Here is a 21,709-nt window from a genome sequence, read left to right as displayed (position 1 = left end):
TATCGGCGAATTATCCATCGAGCGGGTGTTTCGATCGCGACGCCGCGGTGAAATCTCGCGAATCTTGTATCGGGCGAAGGCGTACCGGGTACGAAGAATAGAAACGAATCTTTTCGACCAGGGAGTCTCGAAAAGATAGGGCACAAAATTCTAGGGGGTAGTAAACGTGCACGGACTGAAAGCTGCTATCGAGCGGATAGGCGTGCGACAACCCCTTCCCTGGTGCCCCCCGCCCTCCGCCCCCCTCGGCCAGCTCTAGTTCCCTTTTTCCTGCCCCTCCGGCCCCTCCTGCCGCCCCTTTGGACCGAGCAGCAAGCTGGCAGAAGGGTGGCCGGTGGGTGGAAAAGGGAGGAGGCAGAGGCTACACGCTTTCCCACACTCACCGGCCAACCAACCCCTCACCACCTGTACCCTTCGCCCATCTCGTTTTACCCTATCTATCCTCCCTCTCTTTCCCTCTTTCCCTCTTTACTTCCTCCTCCCTGTTCCCCTCCTCTCTTCCATCCCTCCTCCCTGCCCCCTTTCCAATCCGAGCTCTTCTCCGTCTCTCTCTCTCTCTCTCTCGTTCTCTCTCACGTTCTCTCTCTCTCTCTGCCTCGTACCCTCACGCTCTCCTGGCTCATTCTCGCTCCGCTTCACCCTCACCCTCATCCTCACCCTCACCCTCACTCTTACCCACACCCTCGAGCACACCGCCCTCATCCTCGTCCTCTTCCCTTCGCCCGACACAGCCGCCACTCATTATAGTTCCCACCACTACCAACCCTAACCTCCGCCACCTCCTTTCCCACTTCCACCAACATCGACAACCGTCAAGCTTGCATCCCTGTCCCACTCACGCATTTAGCCGGCTTCCCCAATCTTTTCGCAGGTCACTGCTACGATACTCTTCGACGCTGAATACATACTTCTTCTTTCGTCTCTTTCGTTTTTCTTCTGTTCCTGATATATTTTCGCGCTCGGTGCTCGCCGAGAGAAATTGCGCGGAGTTCGTCAAATTTTTCCGCAACTCAAGCACGCAGATTCCTGTCATCGATGTACGAAAAACCTTGTATTCGATCGTCTAGCTTGCGACAAAGGGGAACAAAGGGAAATAAAAAAAGCAAGGCGTTTGAAGTCGCCGTAAATGAAAACAACGTTGGCCACGTCCACTTCAAGGCTGCCAGTCAATGGTTATTATTTCCTGCTCGTGGCCGACGATGATCGATAGAAGAAGATCGCGATCTTTTCGAGACAGTCCCTCGAAGAAAAAGTTTCGCCGGCGAAAACTTGGCTCGAGTATTCTCAAGCACGTTGGACGACCAAAGGATGTAGGACGTAATCTCGAGCAGAAAGTCGGAACTCTAGTTTTCAAGTTAACGAACGTCAGAGTCTAGACTTACTTTCTACTTTGTAACACCGACGAAACCGCAAAGACGAAAATCGGTCATCGTCGTCGATCGAGCCAACTCCGAGTTCGACGATAATTTACTTTACACTTTACGTTTTTTTCTACTACTGCTTTTGCTCATTCGCTCTTCTTTCTTTCATTTTTTTTCTCTCTTTCCCGTATCCTTAAACCTAGAAAAGGTGTAGCCTCTTGTCTCTCGAGCAGAAAGATACGAAAGTACGTTGTACGTACGATAGGCGAGTCTGTTGCGAGCTCGCGAGAAACCCAGATTACGCAGACGTCTCTTGTCCGATTCTCGATCTGTTCAAAGTTTAACGCACTTTCGAATGTAAGGAAGAAAAATATATGAAGGCGTAAGACGCGACAATGAAAAGTTGGATTCTCGGTTAGCCGATAAACGGCGCCGGGTCACGGGGTGGCGCGACAAAGTTGAAACGGATCGTTGGGACGAGCCGAATCGGGGGTAGTTGCGATTGCGGCGACAGAGGTCCGAGGAGGCGCGAGGGTGAAGGAACGCGCTACCGTCGTCTCCTTCTCGGATGAGAGAGGCGCGACAACTCGATTGCCACGACCACGAAAAGTTTCCCCGGTCACGTTCAACTTTCGCGCCGTTGGAAAAAGCCCGCCGCCCGAATTGGGTCACCGACCGGCCGACTCTCATTCCCCATCGGGTTGCGCGATTCTATCCCACGACCATCCTTTCTCGCCTTGTCATCCTGTCGCTTCATCGTTCCGTCGACTAAACTTTTTTCGCGTGCAAACATCGTTTCCCCGATCGTCGCATCTTGCGACGATTTTCAGAGGAAACGGAGCCCGTACATCGACTATCGCTTCGCACAATTTTTCTAGGATATCCGAGGAGTTTGAACAATTTGCGAAATGTCCGTGTTGCTGGAAACGTCGCACGGATATGAACTTTTCCAGATCGGATCGCCGTCTCCACGCCCTCTCTCGTTCCTTCTCGTGCCACGAAAGAATCAACGAAATTAAAACGCCTACGTATTACGGAATACTGGCGCGGATTAGATTTTTGTCGTGGAGTAACACCGTTTGGCAGCCGCGATGTAAAGAAAAAAATTGTCAAGGAGGAGTTCACTTTTTTCCGTTAGCTCGGAACGATCGTTGAAGTATCGCGAGAAACGTGGAACGCGAAAGAAACAAAACGTAAACGATCGTCGGCCTTCTTTCCTCGCCGAACGACGGACGAAACGTTCCGGGTGACTAGGTATTTACCGATTGTCGAGTGAATTCGCAGCGATCAAGACCGGTGTGAGATCGATGGAGCGTCGAGCCAGCGATGAACGTACCTCGATCGATCGAACGCGGCGGCAGGCACACAGGGGTCCGCGTCTTTTGTCGCGCGGCGTGTTACACTCCGGAGGTTGAGAAAGACGCGCGCCAACGATAATTAACGCGCGAGCGTCGTCGATTATCGCGCGGCCGCGTTTCGACGACGTTGCAGGCGCGGCAGTTACGGCACAAACACCTCGCGGCGCGAGACTTTCGCAGCGGCCACGCGTATTCTCACGCGCAACGCGGCGCAACGAAAGCGAACGGAACGGCACTGCGAGTTGGACGCGCGCGAGCCTCGATCACTGGGACCGCGTTCGCTTTCGAGCGATCGAACCGCCTGAACCGCGCTGAATTTTTCGGGGTTTACTGCCTTTAGGCCCGGTCCGTTTCTCCCTCCCTTCGGGGCTTAAATTGACCCGTCGTTCTCGATCCACCCATCCCCCCATGCGGCCCACGCCTCCCTCTCTGTTCTGCTCTCCATTGCTGGCAAACGCCCCCCACCTCCCATTCCATCCCATTCCATGCCATCCCATGCCATCCAACCCTCGCCTCCTCCCCGTCCCGCACCTCGCCTCGCCTCACCTTGCCACACAGCTTCCAACCTTTTTACCCCGTACTACCCTGCTTCCGCCTCCTCCGCCTCCTTCTTCTCTCCTCCACCTCGTCCTCCTCTCACGGTCCCTCCCCGAGTCACCTCCTCCTCTCACCCCCTTTTTATCCTGCTCTCCCTCACGCGCACCACTCATTATAGTTCCTCCCTCCACTACAACCATCCTCCCTCACCCCTTTACTGCTCTTCGCAGTCCGCTTCAACCCGCTTCGTATCCCACCTCCACACCCTCCTGCACGCCACCACCCTCCACCCGATCCACTGCTCTACCGCAACCCCGGGAAAACCCTGGAAAATCCAGCAGCGTACACCTAACTTCACCCTGTATATACCACCTATGTGTGGTGGAAGAACGTGAGTGCGCGTCCGCGCACCTCTATGTGCACAGTTATATGCATGTATGTACTTTGTATTTCTACCCTATGTACGGGGCCACTACGAGCACCGCATATACACGGCCGTAAAATGGACACGCGTGCGTGCGTGCGCGCTGTCTAATAGGCACACATAGCTTAGTCGGTGAGCGCGCGAGATCGTTTGAAGGTCGATCGAGCGCGGGCCTACGTTTCGTCCAAGAATCCTCCTTCCGCCGTTCTTTCCATTACGCGCCGCGAAAACACAGCCAGAGACTCGCCACCAACTTCCAGAGATCATTTTCCCCATCGAGATCGATTTCAATCGTACCGTATAAAGGGCCTTTAACCCTCGAACGACCGAATTACGCGTGTTCGCGTTCCTTACTTTCTAACTGGTAATTACGTATTTTATTATCGCACACTGCGTTTACGCGCGATCTCTCTCGCACGATCATCTTTCTTGCGACATTCTCTTTCCGGAATCTACGATCTCGAGGAGTGGACAATTTTACGCCGATTTTCTATTTCACGCGATTAGACGCGGCGTGTACGACGTGTATCTCTGACTGTACGAAACGAGTTCCATTCTTCGCGTAAGTATCGTCGTGTCGCGTAGACGTAAAAAGCCACGTTAATCGGTTATTCGGTTTATCGCCGTGAAACAAAGTATTGGAAACTGTGGCGGCAACGACTGATCCAGGCTGCGCGAGAGTTAAAAAGGCCGATGGTGCGAGTCGAATGATCGCCGGATCGAGGAAGCCTATGGATGCTTGGTGGAATAGCCGTTTCGTTTAAAACGGAGAAAAAAAGAAAAGCGACTTGTGGACGATGCCGCTTCTCAGCGAGATCAGCGAAGCGTAGGCGGCGAGCAGAGACGTTAAACGAGCGAAGCAACGAATCAAGCAGCGACAAGACGGTTGCTTGGCTACGCGTTTGCGTTGTCGAGAGTCGTCGTTCCCCGCTTGGTTAGAAGCCGCGTTAAAAATAACCGGTGATCGTTGTTCGGTCGATCGCGCCGAGCACGCATCAAGGCAAGGAAAATAGGGGGAACGACCGAGTTTTTCGATGAGCATTACGCGCCAACCGGCTTGGGTAATTTGCGTTCCAACGAGCCGCTTCTCGTTACTGTTAATCGCGTTCGCGGATCTTGCGCGATTTCTCTTAACGCGACGCAACGCCGCGTCGTTGAGAACGAAGGCCACGTTACGCGTAATCGCGACCAAAATCGAGAAAGCATTCGCGATACATCTTTTCTTGCCGCTCTCCAGGGAACGTGGTACGCTCGTGTGTTCCGCAGATGTTGTCGAGAGTAGTGGAACAATAGGTTTTACGGTAAGAAGACAGAGATCGAGAGTTCAACTCACAGAAATGGTTTCCCGGTCCGGCGTAGTGGTGGCCCTTGTAAGCGGCGAACAGTCCCGGGTTGATTCCAATCTGTGACAAAAATCGATCCCATTAACTTCAAGCCGGATAGACTCTCGGGTCGAGGAGCATGGAGATCCTGGCGATCGTGGTCACCGATCTCGTTGTTGGTCGTAAGCGGATCGCGAACCTTCTTCCACGTTCGTCCGCGAACGGCGATAACCACGCGGAAATCATGGCAATACGCTTAATTTAGGTTTATCGGCTGTTCGTCGATTTATTCCCGCTCGAAATACTCGTTACGAAGGCGCGCTGCTTCAATCTCCCACAGATCATTACGCGGTAGGCTTATTTCCAACTAGTTTCCGTACCCGACGATGGGATTATTGTCTTGGCAGGTTTGTTCGGCGGACGTCGTTCGAAGCGACTCGTCCTCGTTTCTCGATGTTTCCCGCCTCCACGCCTTTCGTCGCGTCGAAATCTCTCTTGCTAGCGAGAAACTTTGTACGCCGTTAGCTTGGACGTTCCGACCATCGATCGATCGTTTCTCTGCCGAAAACGCGGCGAAAGTAGCATCGGCTAAGCCGCTAGTTGCCGGGCCACGCGTAATTTTCGTCCTCGGTCGAAAGGTTCTCGCGAGGAGAACGTGACGAACGTGGAAGATAACGATCCTGCTGAACACGTTGGCGTTCGCTGTTTCGTACGGTCAATTCCTTTCCCGGCGCGAAACACGCGTACACGGATTTCACATACATCGTTCTTAGCCGCGATTATGCAACGCGGTAGAGACAGGTGTGGTAGTACCTGTTGCGCAACCACATTATCTTCGCTCTTCGCTCCGTCGGTTGAACAATTAATAACGACAAAGTCCAAGGATACGTGACAGGGACGCTGTTGGACACGTTCGTCCTCGCGTTTCTTCCCGCTTTTCGTTTATTCTCTGCCAACGACTTTATCGCGGTAGCCACTGATCACCGATATCCGTCCCGATTATTATACGCGACAACGCTTGTTGTCTTTCCGTTCGTTGTTCACCAACGATAGACACCGATCGTAACTTTTTACACTTTTCTCGGTCAGAGTAACCGAAGCCTCGGGCGTCGACCAAGTACGTGTTATTTTTCTCGAGAGGGACAGTAATAAAAAATAAGGATAAAAAAATAGCGAGCAGGAAAAAGTTGTTTTTTTTTTTTTTTGAAAAGAATTAAAAGTCAAGAAGAGATCGAGTAAAAGTGGAGAAGGAGGAGAGAGAGAGAGAGAGAGAGACAGAGGAAAGAGTGAGTCGCGTGAGGGGTCGTGGAACTTTTGGTCGAAATCGCGTTATATCGTTTGTTGCGTACGGGTGGTTGAGTTCTCTCCCTCCGTACATAAAGTACGTATCGCATTAGCGCGTTAACGCCAATGCGTTAGCCGGTCGGTCGGCGTCGAATGGCGCTTCGGCCGGGATAAACGAGGATAAAATGACGGGGGTTGGAAGCCAGGGTAGGGTGTGGAATTGTCGCCGATTGAAAACAACGCGCGTCGATGAGATCGGAGCAGGTCTGGGTTAGGGGGCCGGGGGATTCGATAGGTAGAGCATAGAGAGGCAGAGGGGCAGGCCGCCGTGAGGGTAGGGGGCTTCGAATCGGGGATCCAGGGGTAGAGAGCCTCGACGAAGGCCGGCCGACACCGGTGTCCCGTTGCGTTCGATTACAACGACGCCCGTAATAACCGAATTGCCCACGGCCCGTTAAAGCGTTTACACCGTTTGACGGATGATCGACCGCGCTGACTACTCGTTCCGCGTAATATATGAATATGAACCAGCCGCTAACTGACTCTCTCTCTTTCTCTCTCTCCCTCTCTCTTCCTTCCCCTTCCTTCCTTCACCCTTTACATCTTTCTCTTACCCTGTCGTTTCAGCTTGTTTCGCTTCTAGAGGCGCGATCGCCAGGAATCCTTGCGTCGTTCTCGTGACGCGATTACAGAAATCTTATGTTCTCTCGAACTGATCGAGAACTCGAGTGAATCGCGATCCAGCGTATAAATAGACGGATATCGGACGATTGGCGAGACGCGCGAGTCAAGGTCGTGACGAGAGAGTTTCACAAACCGATGGAAAATCGCAAACGCGTGTCCCGTTGCGTCGTGTCCTGCCGATTGGAAATAGAACGATTTTCGATCGACACGGTGCTCGATGAAACGGCCCGCGATAGGAAGGTGGTGAACGCGCTCGTTACCAACGTCGAGCGTGATAACCGAATTGGGTATGGACCATTAAAGCGATTACGACACCTGACGAACGCGCTACAAACGGCTATTTGTCGTCGTTACTTGTTCCTACCGTCTCGCTACCTTCGAGATGGATTTTCCTGCTAACCAGACGCCCGTTATGCCGACGGATAATCCGATTAATCCTTCTTGCTTCGCGAAAAACGACGGGACAGGATCGCGCGACGACTTCCTTCCGGAACTATACGACCCAAACTGACGATGCATCATCGTCCTCGATCGCGCCTCCACGTCCAACTTTTTCTATTGTATATGTATGTATATGTCGGAGTAGGGTTGGAATTTTGGGGCGTTCGATGAACCTTTACTTACTTCACCGTCGCGGATGTAGCTAATGTTTATTGTTTATGTAATAGGATGGTCGAGATGATGGTGACAACGAATTCAGGTTCGATAACGAATCCACGGTCCACGGGATGACAAGTATCAACGTAATACACGATTCGGGTAACTTTCTCGATAACTCAATCAGCGATTCGTCCAACGACTAACTAACCCGTAATCCAAATGAAACTGCCCTTATATATTCCCGTCCCCACTTCTCGGGTCAATCTTTGTTTCTAAAGAGAGTCATATAATCATTCCATACATTCCCGTGACATCTAGTGACCCGCTATGTCACCTTGAACCCGAACCCATCGTCATAAAGCCAGATTGGAACATTAGAACTATTTCTTATTTTTATTACTTAAGTGTAGCTATAGTAAAAATCTGGACCAGGGTATTGGGGTTTTTCCCAACATTCCGGACGGGAAATCCCGATGTTCTTTCATCTCCGACATATATATACATATAGTTGTCACGACGAATAACATTCGTCAACTTACTATAATAATGTCCAGGTTGTTGGTAAGATGATCTGGAAGAACGCGTTTGCTCACTTCCTCTTCCGGCATACCGTCGAATCTGTCGTGCTTCTTTCTCTCCTTGTACGTCTTTGCTCGTTTCTTCGCCTCGGCTAATTCCGCCCTAAATCAAATTTACATCGTATCGTTGTATCAACCTGTTAGATGGGTCGTTCCTTCATCAACGAATTTCTATAATTGTGCGACTCTAAGTTGACAAATAATGAAATAATTCGTTTCGGTTAGGCCAGTTGTTCGCGAATGGAAACACCCACGACGTGATTCGTTCTTAATAGAAACGAAACGACGCGTGAAAGAATAGGTGACTTTTAAATAGGAGAATATGGCAATCCGAGCGAATAAGCCATCTTCCTCGGTCAAGTTTTTCGAGACAGACTTTTCTTCTCACGATGAACACGGTAATACAATAGTACAGCAAAGATGTAGACTAATTATGGGCTTATAAATGGAATATGTAATTGCACGTATAAAAATTACAACGACTCAGCCACCTTGCTAACTCGGTTGTGCGGAAAAATCGGATTTGAAGCTTTTCTAATTCGAATTAGAGGGAAACGGGACGAATATTCTTGCAACAAATCAAACAATCTTGCTCTCTATTGGAGACAACTTTTTAAAGGTGTATCGTAACTATCGGGAATATAATGAGCTTTCGTAGGGGAGAGAAGAATACCATGCTCGCGACCGGTCGATTCCTTCGATCGCGAGCGCGTTATTTACGTTGAAGAAGTTCGTTTACGGTGGAAGCAAAGTTCGCATGGAGCGAACAGCTATAATCGAGTCTGGTCGCATCGATCCACGTCTATTGACCTCGCCGCAAATTATTATTTAGAATGAACTGTACCCGTCGACCACGAACACTAATCGCACGCGGTGTACTTGCCAAAATTATTTCGCGAATATACGACCGATTCGAATTATCTCGTTAGCTTATCTTCGAATGAAACGCGGTTCACGCGCGAATTTTTCTCCTCTTCGCTAGCTTCGCTAGATTCGCTAAACTGTTGAACGGTTCGTAACAAATGTAAGCCGTATTTCTCCATTTCTATCACGTTGACTGCCACGACACCCGTATTCGGGTGACAGCAAAGTTTTCGGTAGGGCCGCGTCACCCGTATCCGTGTTACGCTTATTTGACTACTTGCGAAGGTATTTGAAAAGATATTCTACAGGAAATAATAAAACTATCGAATCGTTATAAAAGTAATACGAAAATGGTTCATTAAGAAAATCATTTACTCGCATTACTAAAATATCGATGGCAGTATCCAGCAAGAGAACGCTTGGTACTGTGGCACGCGTGGCCTGACGGAGATTTCAGTGAAAACACGCGTGGCAGTCAACGTGCTACAGAAGCAAGGAAAGATACTCTGACGTCTTTACCATCTATTTCATACATTTCAATTCTTTTAAACGGAATATTAAGAAATTGCCGTGATTGTATCTTCGTTACTATTATTAACAACATTTTAGAACGAATGAAATTATCCATATTCGCAAATTGTTTAACCGTAACATCTTCGACAACGAATCGAATGTAAAATTACGGAATCATAAAGGAGAAGTTGAACTCTACAATTTTTAATTGGCAGGTTATCGCGCAAGAAGGTCCCGATATTAAATATATCGCGGAAGAACTGTAATTATGAAATTGTAGATCTCGTAGTAATAGTGGCAAGAAATGAAAAAAAGAAGGAAACAAAACGTCTAAGAAAACGAGAAAAAGATATTGAAAATCTCGTATGCGTTCTTACTCTTCGGGTGTGAGAATCATCTCGGATTTTCTCTTGCGGCCGCGTTTCTTCGGCTGTTGCGCCGCCAACTGGGGATTCACGCTGCCGTTCATTACGCCGAGGTTCATCTGAAGATGTTGCGGTCCGGATAGCGATCCAGGCGGCGTCGACGTAGGTGTAGAGAGGACTCCTTGGCCTCCAGCTGGACACGTCATGTTTTCCGGATTGCCAACTGGACTGCTCGCCGTTCTGATGCCGCCCATCGACATTTCCTCGTCGACGAACGAGTACGGATCCACCGGAGTCTCGCACTTGATCGCCACCTACGAATCACATTCTCTTTTAGCAAAACTAATTTTTCTGTTTTTTCCTTCTTTTTTTCCTTGCTCTCCTTGTTCCTTTAGAAAAAATCAACAGACCATAACTAATCACGGCGATTCCGTGCGATCAACATCCGACTAACTTGTTACAACTTTTTGCCATCGTGACAACAGCGATGGCGAATTTGCAGTGGGTTTTTTATGCGTCGTTGGGAAAATAACGTTTGAACGACAGGCAGAGAGCGAACGCACACGGTATCGTGATCACGTACGATCGTAAAATATACACGTACTAGTCGCGCAATAGTGTTTCAAAATTGTCAAACAGATTATCGTTCGTAATTACTCGCTACACGTCAATTCGCGTCCACACGTCTTCATTCGTGTTCTCATCATTTTCTCGATGCCCGTGAATCTTCGCGTTTCAACGTATTTTCGTAGTAGCTTCGCGCGATCTTAACCGCTTTAACGGCCGTGCCGATGTTGTGAGACACAGGCGCAGCTAATTAACCGTCTTCGACGTATTCTTCTGCCACTGTGCAGTCGCGTTTTCGTATTCGTTCAAATTGTATTGAAAAAAACGTTTCTCCACTTTCTACCATGCGTGTACTGCATGTCATTAGCAACGTAAGATTCAGAACTACAAAAAGATATATATCATTACATGGCTAAGAAGCAATCCCACTAAAAAGAGAAATCTCGAATCTAAAAAAGAAACAAAAGGAGAAAAGGAATACTGACCGCTTAAATCGAAGAAAATTAGGGTTAACGAATCGGTTCTTACGAAAAGGCAGCAACCGGACGAGAGCAGGCAGCAATCGATCATCGATGTAAATTTCACGAGGAGATAACTAACCGACGCGACAGTGACACGATTATCTATAGCTATTGGTTGCAATCTTCGAACGAACAGTGCTGAGTGCAGAGCACAAAAGCAAGGGATATTTTTTATCAGTGTCCGCTTGGTCGCCGCGACCGATTATCTTTCGACTTCTTAGCCTCGATCTTAGGTTATCTTGGTGCGACATGAGAGCACTCGGTGTGTACGATTTGCGTTTAAAAATTAAGCGAGAAGGCTAACGCCGAGTTCATATCGTTGTTGACGAGCAGTTGGCGACTATCGCGACGCATCGCTTGCCATCGTTCGCCAATGGTTCGCCATACCAGTTTGTCATCTGATTACCGTTTCCTCGCGTGCTATTTATTCTGGTCGAATTTCTAATAGCACGCTGCGCTTTGTTTCGTGTACGTTCAGCTTGAATGTCCTCGGGACAGGCTTAAAATTCTATCTGAAAATCTATCAAGAATGCACTGAAACTCAGTGAAACTGTAAGAACCATAAATATGTTATCTAATAAACATCGCGAAACTTCCAAATCTAAGATATTTACAAACATATTGGTGAAATATGGTAGTATCGAACACTGTTCGCTGATATCTTGTACATTTTCGCGAGCAGATGAACTGATCGGCGTACGGTACATAACAGAAACGCTATTCGCGAGTTCCAGTGTACGCACGTTTTGCTGCGTTTATTTGCCAATAGTTGCGATCAGTGTGAACTAGACATAAGAAACCAACAGCCTTTTACATCCGATCGAGCACGTTTATCATTTTTCATTAATTGCTCGCGCGAAAGAGGGCCGTTTAACGCGAGAATTCAAGTCGAGCAGCGCAATTCGGATAAAACACTGGCCTATCGTTAGGTCGAATGAAACGAATTGGATCGCAAACTTGTGTCGATAATTCAAAGACGCAGTTCACCGTACAAGGCTTTTTATCCACGAAACTTTTCCCCGATATGTAAATTCTCTCACCTTTACCTCGCCTTGGATATGTACGTGTGCCAAATGTTTAGTTGGATCGACCTTGTGCCGAAAAAATAGGTTGCGAAGAATGCGATGGACCAGACCCATTCGCATAACTCACATTGTTACGTGTCAACGACAAACCTCGTTGCATAAGCCAGCCGTAAAACTAACGTGGAAACGCGAATCGGCCATTTGGCGTATCATCGCGGAAACTCGATCTGCCGATCGCCGCTGCGCTCTCGTCTTAATTTATTGCTCGTAATTTTCATCGAACGGCCACTAGATCCGATCGATACGATCGTTCGCAACGAGCGTCTCTGTCGGTCGTTGATTCACTTTCTAAACAGACCTAAGAACTTTTCCTTGCGCAATCGTCCACTTCCGGAAACTCGCGCGTGTCGATCAACAGCGCATCGTTTAATATTATCGTTTCGCGCGATTCATGCCACGTCACCTTTGCTCTTTACGCTCTCGTCCGTTGTTCGTTTTTCTTTGTCCGCCTTTCGTCTAATTTCGATTGCACGATATCGCGTTTACACGAAAAATCGACTCGGCGAAGCTTACCAGCGAGAAATGCGAGAAACTACTTGCAAAGCTTAGAAGAACATTGTTTATATCGCACGGAATTATACGTTCGCGTAGCACCGCGATCGATTAAGCGAGATATCCTCTCGAGTATACTCGATGGTGGTTCGTTGGGTAGCTAAAAATACTCTTCCGTCCGATAAATATAATTTTCACGTTTCACGCGATTAGTAGGAATGAAATTTTCGATGGAAACTTGGTGGTCGAATGGAAACAAGCGAATGTTGGCTACAGATTTGTTAGGAAGCTTGGCAGAAGAGAAAGGAAGATAGAAAGGGAGGAGGTGTGGAAACTGGATTCGAACGAGGTTTCGCGGGTGTACCTTCCTCTGGAGAGAAATAGGAAAAAAACTCACCTGTCCGAGGGTGGAAGCGGTCGAGCCAGGTTGCTGGGGTTGATGCGCTGTCGCCGATATCGGCGTGAGGGGTGTGTGCGGCGTGTGTGGTGTGTGCGGTGTGTGCGGTGTCAGTGGCGTGTGGTACTGCTGACTGCTGTCACCACCGGTGCTCCTCATCTCGAGGTCCGGACTTGTCTCGTAACCGTCATCCCTCGCTTCCTGCTTTACCATCACCCCTGCACAGAAAAAGACATCGCACCCACCGACGTCGGTTCAATCTCTTCTCGCCTTGATCGTTAGCAACTTAGCAATTTCGAATCTACTTTTCGATCCTCCTCGATCTTCGCACTCGAATCTTTCGCGGTTTCTCGTAGCTTCGCTTTTCCGTCTTTTTTCGTTTATCTTGCCGATAGGAAAGAAAATATCGTGTTCGAGAAAGAACACGGAAGATCGAGAATCATGGCGAATAGAAGAGGCTCGGGCTCCTTTTTCGAACGAGTTTGATTCTCTCGCAGCGCCTTTTTCCCCCGTCCTTCTCGCTCCCACGTTTTCCCGCTACTTTCGAATATTTTTAATATCGATCTGGACGGAAAAACGTGGCGTTATTTTTCCACCAGCTTATCGCTGCAGGTATATTTTTACGTCGCGACTCAACTTTCCGCAAATGCGGAACCGTATCTCGCCGGTTCGAATAAAATGTCGTTGCACGCCGTTCCAAACTCCAGCCTCGAAATCCGCATCCTTCCTCGCACGAATCTTCGCGATCTCGCCGCCTGTACGTTTCACGGTCGCGTCTCGTTAACCTTCGTTCAGATTTTTTAATACCAACGATACGACAGTAAGTTCGATCACTCTATTAATTCGAGGATTTCGAAACGGAGAACGCGGCCGAAAGTTGCTCAACGACGCGTGCAAACGTTCAACGGACCCGGGAAAAAATGTTCATCATCGGCGATACCTTCGCTAGTCGACAATTTCCATCAAATTTCGATTCTTCTCAAACAGTTTTTTACGCGTTCTTCAACCTCCACCATGTGTTTACACTGTCGATATCGTCGAATCGCTTACTCAAAATTTCGCTCGGTTTTTACGATGCTGCTGTCGCGAAAATTCAGAGCAACGGTTAAAAAAAGATTGCTCCGCGATTAGGTTTTCTCAAGCTTTAACTTTCACGCGCTTGCAGAGTATCTGGAATAATCTCGAATAAGTTTTCTAAACGCCACGACAAACAAGAACGAGAACTATGAGCCGTACGAGAGGTTATCGGCGAACGAGATAGAACTCACCGAACAAACGTGTTTTATTAATGAATTTTTCATTGTTTTTCTTTTCTTGTTCGTGCGTAACGCGCGACTAAGAACAGCGTTCGCTGGAACGTGTCGTTATCCGACGGAAATTCGTAATGAGGACGCGACGTTCTCGAACAATTCGATCGAGTAAGGTGGAAAATTAAAGGAAAAAACGCGAATATCGAAGGAAATGTTAGGAGCTGATATTTATCGGCTGATTTGACGATTTTACGCTTATCTTTCGAAAAAATCTTTTTCCGCCGAAATTCCCCGTTGAAAATACGAGCAACGGTATATGTTGAATTTGAAAATGAACGTACGCGATTAAGCGGGCGTTTTTGTGGCATGCCAAACGCATGAATCACCTACGTTTCGGCTTGTGTGCGTAGTCATATTTGCAAGATACAATATACAAAATTAAAACGATATTTGATTCGTTATACCTTTGTCCGCGTAATCGTGCAATATTGAATTGTCACGAGGGGGGTAATTTTTTCAACGTAGCTTGAAACTTTCCTCTGAAATATCGGAGTCGTTGCTTTTATACATCGCCGACGTTTGATAGTTGGAAATTGTTCGCACACTATAGAGGTTGCGAGCGTATCCGATGCGCCGCGCCGGGCCAATCTTTAAAAGAGAACTCCGCCAATAAATTTAATACAACGCTAATTTAATATGTAGAACGTTTTCCCGAATTTTTCGCTGCACTGATTAATCAGCGACGTTCTTCCTTTATTGCGAAATACCGTTCCAATCTCCAAAATGTACAATTTGCCTGTGAACTTTCGGAACGCGCGCGTATTCTCTTCTTGTTCGACTATTGTAACACGCGTACCAATTCGATTTCAATTTCTCGCTTTGTTGTTGGAATTTTTCTTACCTTGAGAACCAGCGCAATTCATCGGGGTGCCGTTCGGTCCACCATTTTGCACAGGCGACGGATACGATCTGCAAAATCGACCAACGAAACTATATTACGTTACATTCAATTATATTAACAAACGAAACTGTATCGATAGTAATTGTATTAAAACGTTTTTATCGTCCGTTTTATACGAAAATAGCCACGCAATTCGTGATGGCAATTGTACTTTAAAATTAGGCGGTCTTCGCTCAAAGTCTATAAATCGTTAAACTATTTTCCCTTTTTCTTTCCTTTACAGAAATGAAGTTGGAGGAAATGCCTTTGTGTACCGACCAGCAACAGGTAATTTTAACCTATTTTGAAACACTTTTCGTTTTATTCGTCCAAGGATACTGGAGCGCGCGCTTAGCATTATTTATGCATCGTTTTAGCCAAAAATCGGCATCCAATTCTTCCAGCGATATTCATTCGCGATTTTTCCTTCCGGGTGACCAAAGATTTTCACGCACAGTGGCTCGTCATAGAAAACTGGCGTGCGTGTAACGCGTGTATCGCACGAAACATCTTGAAATTTCATTAGAACTTTAACGAGGCACGACTGTCGCGCTTATGCAGAATTATTACGCGCCAGTTACAAAATATTTACCGCTTAACCATCTTAAACGTATTAATCTAACGAATATTTAGTTACTACAGTTGGGTGTCGTTACAATGCTAATAAAATTTCGAAACTTTCGTACAGCGTGTTCGTAAAAGATGCCGACGAGTGTTCGAGCGTTTCCTCGAGCCACGTTAAATCGAAGAAACTTGCTGTTTCTCCCAAGGGTCCGAGCGCGTTTCCTAAAAGGCAATTAAATACCGGTAATGTTAATATCTACGGGGGCAGAAAAAGCACGCGGAGAAGAAAAGTAACAGAGGTGAGAATTAGCGGAAAATCGTAATCGGTGCAGCGTCGTTACACCGCATAAGCCCGCGTGCACCACATTTAATTGATTATGCTCCGTATAATCAACCGCCAGTTACGATTGTTCTCTCTGTTATCTACCCCTTTCGTTTCCTCCCCTATCATCCTCGCTACCTTCCCTCCCCTCCCTCTTTCTCTTTCTCACTCTCTTTCTCTCTCTCTTTCTCTTTCTCTCTGCTTTTCTCGATCTCCATCCATCTAGCTAGCTTTCGACTAATTACGAGGTCCTATTAGCATCATGCTACGCCAAAGGTGCACGCCATACATCGAAATCGTTTTGCGCGAATTACAAACGTGCGACGTCGTCTCTCGGCCCTCGTTGATAAACGCGCACTTTACGAACGTGAGTGGAAATCGTCGCGTATCCCGGAGCCGCAATTGCGGAAGATTCGAATCGCGAGAGTCGCGCGGAGATTACGTGTTCCGAACGGCTGTACAAACTTCTCGGCAAGTGAAACCATTACGATCAGCTGTGTCGTTGGATCGATTAAGTAGTTTCACGTCCGCAGAATTTCGCCATTCTCGCTCTCGTTCTTCCACTCTTTCGGTCTTTGTTCAGCCACGTGGCGATGGAACACGCGCCGATCAGCTTTACGCCAATATTTATAGCCATCAGACTGCGTGGATTTCAGACTTTGTAAGGCAAACAGATTTCTGGCCGATGACGAATCGAAGGCTCGTTAAACGGGTCGTTCCTCGATCGATAAATTCCACGGTCGTGTAGAATCGAAAATTCACGTAGACGCCGTTAATCGTAGTCGAGTCGTGTTTATTTGGTATTTGGTATTCGATAGGACGCGTCGAAGAAGAAAAGATTCGTACGTAGGGCGGTACTCGTAGAGCGAAGATAGCAAAAATATAAACAGAAATACGAGCACGAGCGTGCAACTGGAATTTGAAGTCATCGATTCGTTTTACCGCGTGGAAGGGAATCTGAAAAGCGGAGAAAGTCAGCGGACGTCAACGAGCATTCGAGTAGATACGAATGTACATGTAGAGAGGAGAAGGCCTTCCATTTAGCGGATACGCGGTTCCGTGCGTTCGCGATACACCGCACTATGCCGTGCGTAATGGGCACTCGGCCCGTGTTACAAATATTACGTTCGAGACTAAATACAAACAATCCGGTTTGTACGGTTTGTACGGCGCAACATAATGCGGACAGGTTCGTTGTTTCCGTTAAAATCGAAAATTATAGACCCCCCCCCCCGATACGTTTGTCGAAGCTGCTAACAAAGGGGGCAAAATACGAAGTCAATATTTGCGAGTACGTTGTCCGGCCTGAGCTTTCTAATATTTGCGAGATTCGCTACGAACGCTTCGATTTCTTCTGCAACAGCAGCTTCAAAATTATAGCGTAAACGAAAGTTTGCAGAATTTGAATTTACCTTTATTACTATCAGGTCGTCGGAAAAGTTTCTTACGTTTTATAAGGAAATAATGGATGCACATTATATTATTTTCTCGAATTACGTATGGTCGATTTTGTTCTATCAAAATGAAGATCACAACGTTGGACAGGTTAGGTTTCACGTTTGTGTAAAGATGCATCGTTGTAAAAGACGTTTCTGTAAAAGAAAGACACTTTTCGAACAACTTAATATAAATTGGTAGGTTCGTACGTTATATCTTGGTGGACTCGTGGTAACGATATTTAAATTAGTGTAAAGTATGCAAATTCGTGATAGATTAATAATTAGAAGCATTATAACTCGCGACCTTATCGATAGAATACACTTGAGTTATCTGCTTAAAAGACACAGACGCTAATGTGTTTTACTATCCGTATTTTACTTTGATATACGTACGTGTATTATTTAAGTACGTAGGTAGGTAAAACAGAACGTAATATGCGGTTAGAGACATCGATATCCGTAATAATTCGAACTTAAATGCCATAATCATCGGTACGTTTCCGCCTCGACGTAAATACTAGTTGAATGAAAACTTGAAAATTCTCTCTCAAGTTCGATTTGTAGTACGGCCGACTATTACGTAGGGTCGAGTCTGTTAATAACGAACGAACGATACGAAGTAGCGCAGGTAAAACAGTTTGTCAGAATTTTCGCCGACGATAAATCAGCTCTCGTCGATAAGCGTCGATACGACTGCGACGCGAGAGGAACCTTCTGGAATCGTTGTCCGGAAACTCGATCGAACGTCGATCCATCCGCGTAACCCTCTTGCTGTCGCGTCACGTGGTAGGGACGTAAAACGCGTCGCGGTATCGCTGGAACGTGGAGGCGAAGCGGTACTTTTCTGTCGATACGGTTGCAAGGAGAGAAACGTTTGCACGACTGTCGAAGACAGAACGATGCCGCGAAAGAAAAACTCGTCAGGACGAAAGAGTTACGTAAAGTATCTCGAGCGGGTATGGATCTTGGAGTGGGTAGAGTTTACGATCGAACGAAAACGCTCGAAAAGCCGGAACTAAGTTTATTTTTTGCCACAACGCCGCGTAATCGCCCGTCACGCTCGCTTTTGTAATCGTCGCGAAAGAAACGCACGACCGTCACGTTCGAAGAAACACACTTATTTTATCGAGTGTCGTTATTCGAGATTCGACAAAGTTACTTTTAGACGTCGTACGTCAAGCTACTTATAGTAGGTGCAAGCGATATAATCGGTGTATTCACGCTCGAAATACTCGCAACATAATTTTACTTAAAGGATACGGAGAAATTGGAACATTTCTACGTAGCGTGCGATTCGCTGTGTACGTACGCTTTGGCGAACCAACGAACGTTCCACCGATTCTCCCTGTTTATGGGTTTTCGTTCGCGTAGCAGCGCAGGTTGATCTGATCGGTCGGTAACGTTAAATAAAATCTCGTCGAGCAAGCGGACTTTGTACAAGCGAATTTCTCGTCTTTCGCTGCACGCGTTCCTCTCCGTGTCGTTAGGACGTTTCAACGAAACAGGACAACAGTAGTGGAAAGTTTCGTGTTTACAAATAAAATCATATAATATTACGTGGCAATGAGCGAACGTAGCTCCGTGGTTCTCTCTCCTCTGTGCAACCTGACATGCCATTTCCTCAGCGACAAACAGACCTCGTAACGATCGAAACGAACGAAAGGATATCGTTTTGCTTTCTTTTCTCGCGAACACCCACGCCGCGTGTTTTTGGCTAGTTACGACAAACCTCGTATATATCGAAAACGATCACCGTTTCATCGATATTCCGTAGTCAGCGTTGACAAAGTTGGCAAGGTTAACTCGAATCGGCGAGCAAACGTCGATAAGAAAGATCGTGTATCGCGTTACTCTCGTGTATATCCTTAGAAATTCATTTTCACGCAGAGACGATAGTTTGGTGTGCGTGTGTCAGCGAGAGAAAGAGAGACAGAGATAGATAGATAGATAGAGAGAGAGAGATAGAGAGAGAGATGGAGGGGAAGAAAAGCTTTGAAAGGAAAGGGAAAAAGAAAGCCGCGATAAAAGTGGCTTCGTAGGGCTGTAGCTAGGTAGCTAGGTAGGTAGGTAGGTAGGTAGGTAGGTAGGTGGGTAGGTAGGTAGGTAGGTAGGTAGGTAGGTACGAAGACCATGGGATGCACTCGTACTCGTTCGTAGTGTTATCGACGCGACGCGTCGAGTATTCACGGTGCAACGCGCACTGGCAAACGATCGTTCGGATGCATTTGAGGAGAACCGTGGCAGCAAGCTCGTCTCTTTCCAATTTTTTTTCCTCCGCCACGCAGCGCCGTTACCTCGGCGCGAAGAAAAAGCTTGGAATTACTTTGCGCCGTTTCTCCGAGCGTGCAAAGTTGCAGCTGCGTTCTGCGTTCCGGTTGGCCGTTCGTTAATAGCGCGCGGCCATCGTTATCTTCGCACTTTCGCGTCGTCCACCGCTGGCTGGCATCATCGGCCTTAAACTCTCGTCTCTCCGTCGTCCAGACAATACGGAGAGACGAAGACGCGCGTGTAGGCGTTGCAAAGGTGACTCTCGGCTCTCGGAGGAGAAAAGAATGTCGGGTTGCGCGCATCGCAGTCGTCGTCGCCTGTATTTACATCTACCGTCTACGTAACGCGGCGAAAGAATGGCGCCGACGGAAAACGTAGTACAGTCACGGGCAATGCGGCATGTTTCTCGTGTTGTTGCTCGTGCCGTAGCTTCGTACCGAGCGATCACGGACCGAGGCGGTGACGGCATTCGCGAATCGAGATCGGCGAACGCGAAAACGCGCGCGGACCACTCCGTGCTTCGATATGCACGGCTTGCTCGTGAAGCTTGACTAGAAAAATGGTAAACGAAGACGAAAGAGGGGAAGGAAGGGAAGAAGAAAGAAAGAGAGGGAAAGAAGACGGACACGGTTCGTGGAGGAATTTGGTCGTTGAAGCGCGTTCAAGAAACGAACGAGCGGGGTCGGTACATCGGTGAAAACTACGTTTCGTAGTCGGCCTTTTTTTTTTCCCCCGTGCAACGTTGCTCGTTTTTGCACGCTAATTCGAAAATACTCGGAATAATTTTCAGCCAGAGCTATACCTACCGGTGGTCTATGTACTTTTTATGTGGCGCTCGGACCTATGTATCGCGGGCCCCGATGTACATGCATATAGGTGCGCGTATATGCCACTAAGGTAAATATACAAGGTATATAAGGGTAGCGTGTAGGAGATGGTTGGTACATAGAAGTACTTGCTGGAAACGACTAGGGCAGTGAACGAGGGGGGGTGAGACGAGGGAGGCAGGCAAGGGAATGGAGAGATTCTATCCGTCTCTCTTCCTCCCTCTCTCCCTCCCTCCCTCCCTCCCTCTCGACCCCTCTCTCCACTTCTGCTCCTCCCTCGCCCTCTCTCAAACCCTCTCCGCCTCTCTCGCATTCGCTCTCTCTCTCTCTCTCTCTATCTCTCCTCTCGTCTCCGTCTCTGTTCGCTTCGCTCCCTCCTCTTTCGTAGGGAAAGCTTCGAACCGTTGGTCGAGAACGTTCTTCCGTGTTACAAGGAAACGATTGCGAACGATCGAACGAGATTCGTCCGTTCTCTCGTAGCCGATCGTTTCGTCGCTGTCCGTCGATCAACCACGGAATCGCAGTTTCCAGCACGACTTTCCGTTTGATCTTTGGAAAGAAAGCCAGGCTACCGTGTCAACGGTGTCTGGAGCGATTCATCGAATCGAAGCGGAAAACGGAGATTCTGTCGAAAGTCGGCATCGTCGGTGCTTTTACTCGACACGATTGTTTGATCGAGGTACGCGTCGTTCCCTGCCGAGGTCGCAGCTTCTTTTCCAGCTTCCGACGACGAACGTTGCGAAACAGAACTCGCTCTTACCGCTAAAAAAACAACCTTGTTCTTCGTGACGGCGATCGGCGGTGCGCATACCACCGATCCATCCTCGTCGTTTCGTCTTTTCTCCTTTGTTCTGTATCGGAAACACATCTCCCGCGAACATCGACGAACGCGACGACGATCGGAAAACGTTCCTTGCGGTTCGAGCAAAGGAGAAGGCGCGAGCGTTCCCCGAGGAAGGTCATCCGAGCCTCTTCCTTTCGATCCATCGACGAGACGATCGAACGCGAACGCGAGAGCTTCGGTGGAAAAAATCGAGGAAGAAGGAAAAAGCAAGGGGAAGATGGAAAAAAGGAGCGGAAAAGAGGGAAAGAGGCGAGGTCTCGCGCGGGGTTCGTAGCTACCCCTAAGCCGGGCTGTGGCTGGTGC

At 47.9% G+C, this 21,709-nt stretch overlaps 1 protein-coding gene across 1 annotated transcript in view; it reads right to left on the bottom strand.

The window, feature by feature from the left end:
- Window positions 1-21,709, bottom strand: part of LOC117208381 (probable serine/threonine-protein kinase yakA) — a 56,141-nt gene that overhangs the window by 14,910 nt on the left and 19,522 nt on the right. The window contains exons 3-7 of the mRNA XM_033449553.1: window positions 15,104-15,171; window positions 12,953-13,170; window positions 9,903-10,204; window positions 8,110-8,251; window positions 5,014-5,083 (exon numbers count right to left, since the gene is read on the bottom strand). Of these exons, the coding sequence (XP_033305444.1) occupies window positions 5,014-5,083; window positions 8,110-8,251; window positions 9,903-10,204; window positions 12,953-13,170; window positions 15,104-15,171 (800 nt within the window). The remainder of the gene's footprint in view (window positions 1-5,013; window positions 5,084-8,109; window positions 8,252-9,902; window positions 10,205-12,952; window positions 13,171-15,103; window positions 15,172-21,709) is intronic.

This window comes from Bombus bifarius, unplaced genomic scaffold, assembly GCF_011952205.1.
Source record: "Bombus bifarius isolate JDL3187 unplaced genomic scaffold, Bbif_JDL3187 scf7180000008062, whole genome shotgun sequence".
Classification (NCBI taxonomy): domain Eukaryota; kingdom Metazoa; phylum Arthropoda; class Insecta; order Hymenoptera; family Apidae; genus Bombus; species Bombus bifarius.
This window is presented reverse-complemented; position numbering and strand designations above follow the sequence as displayed.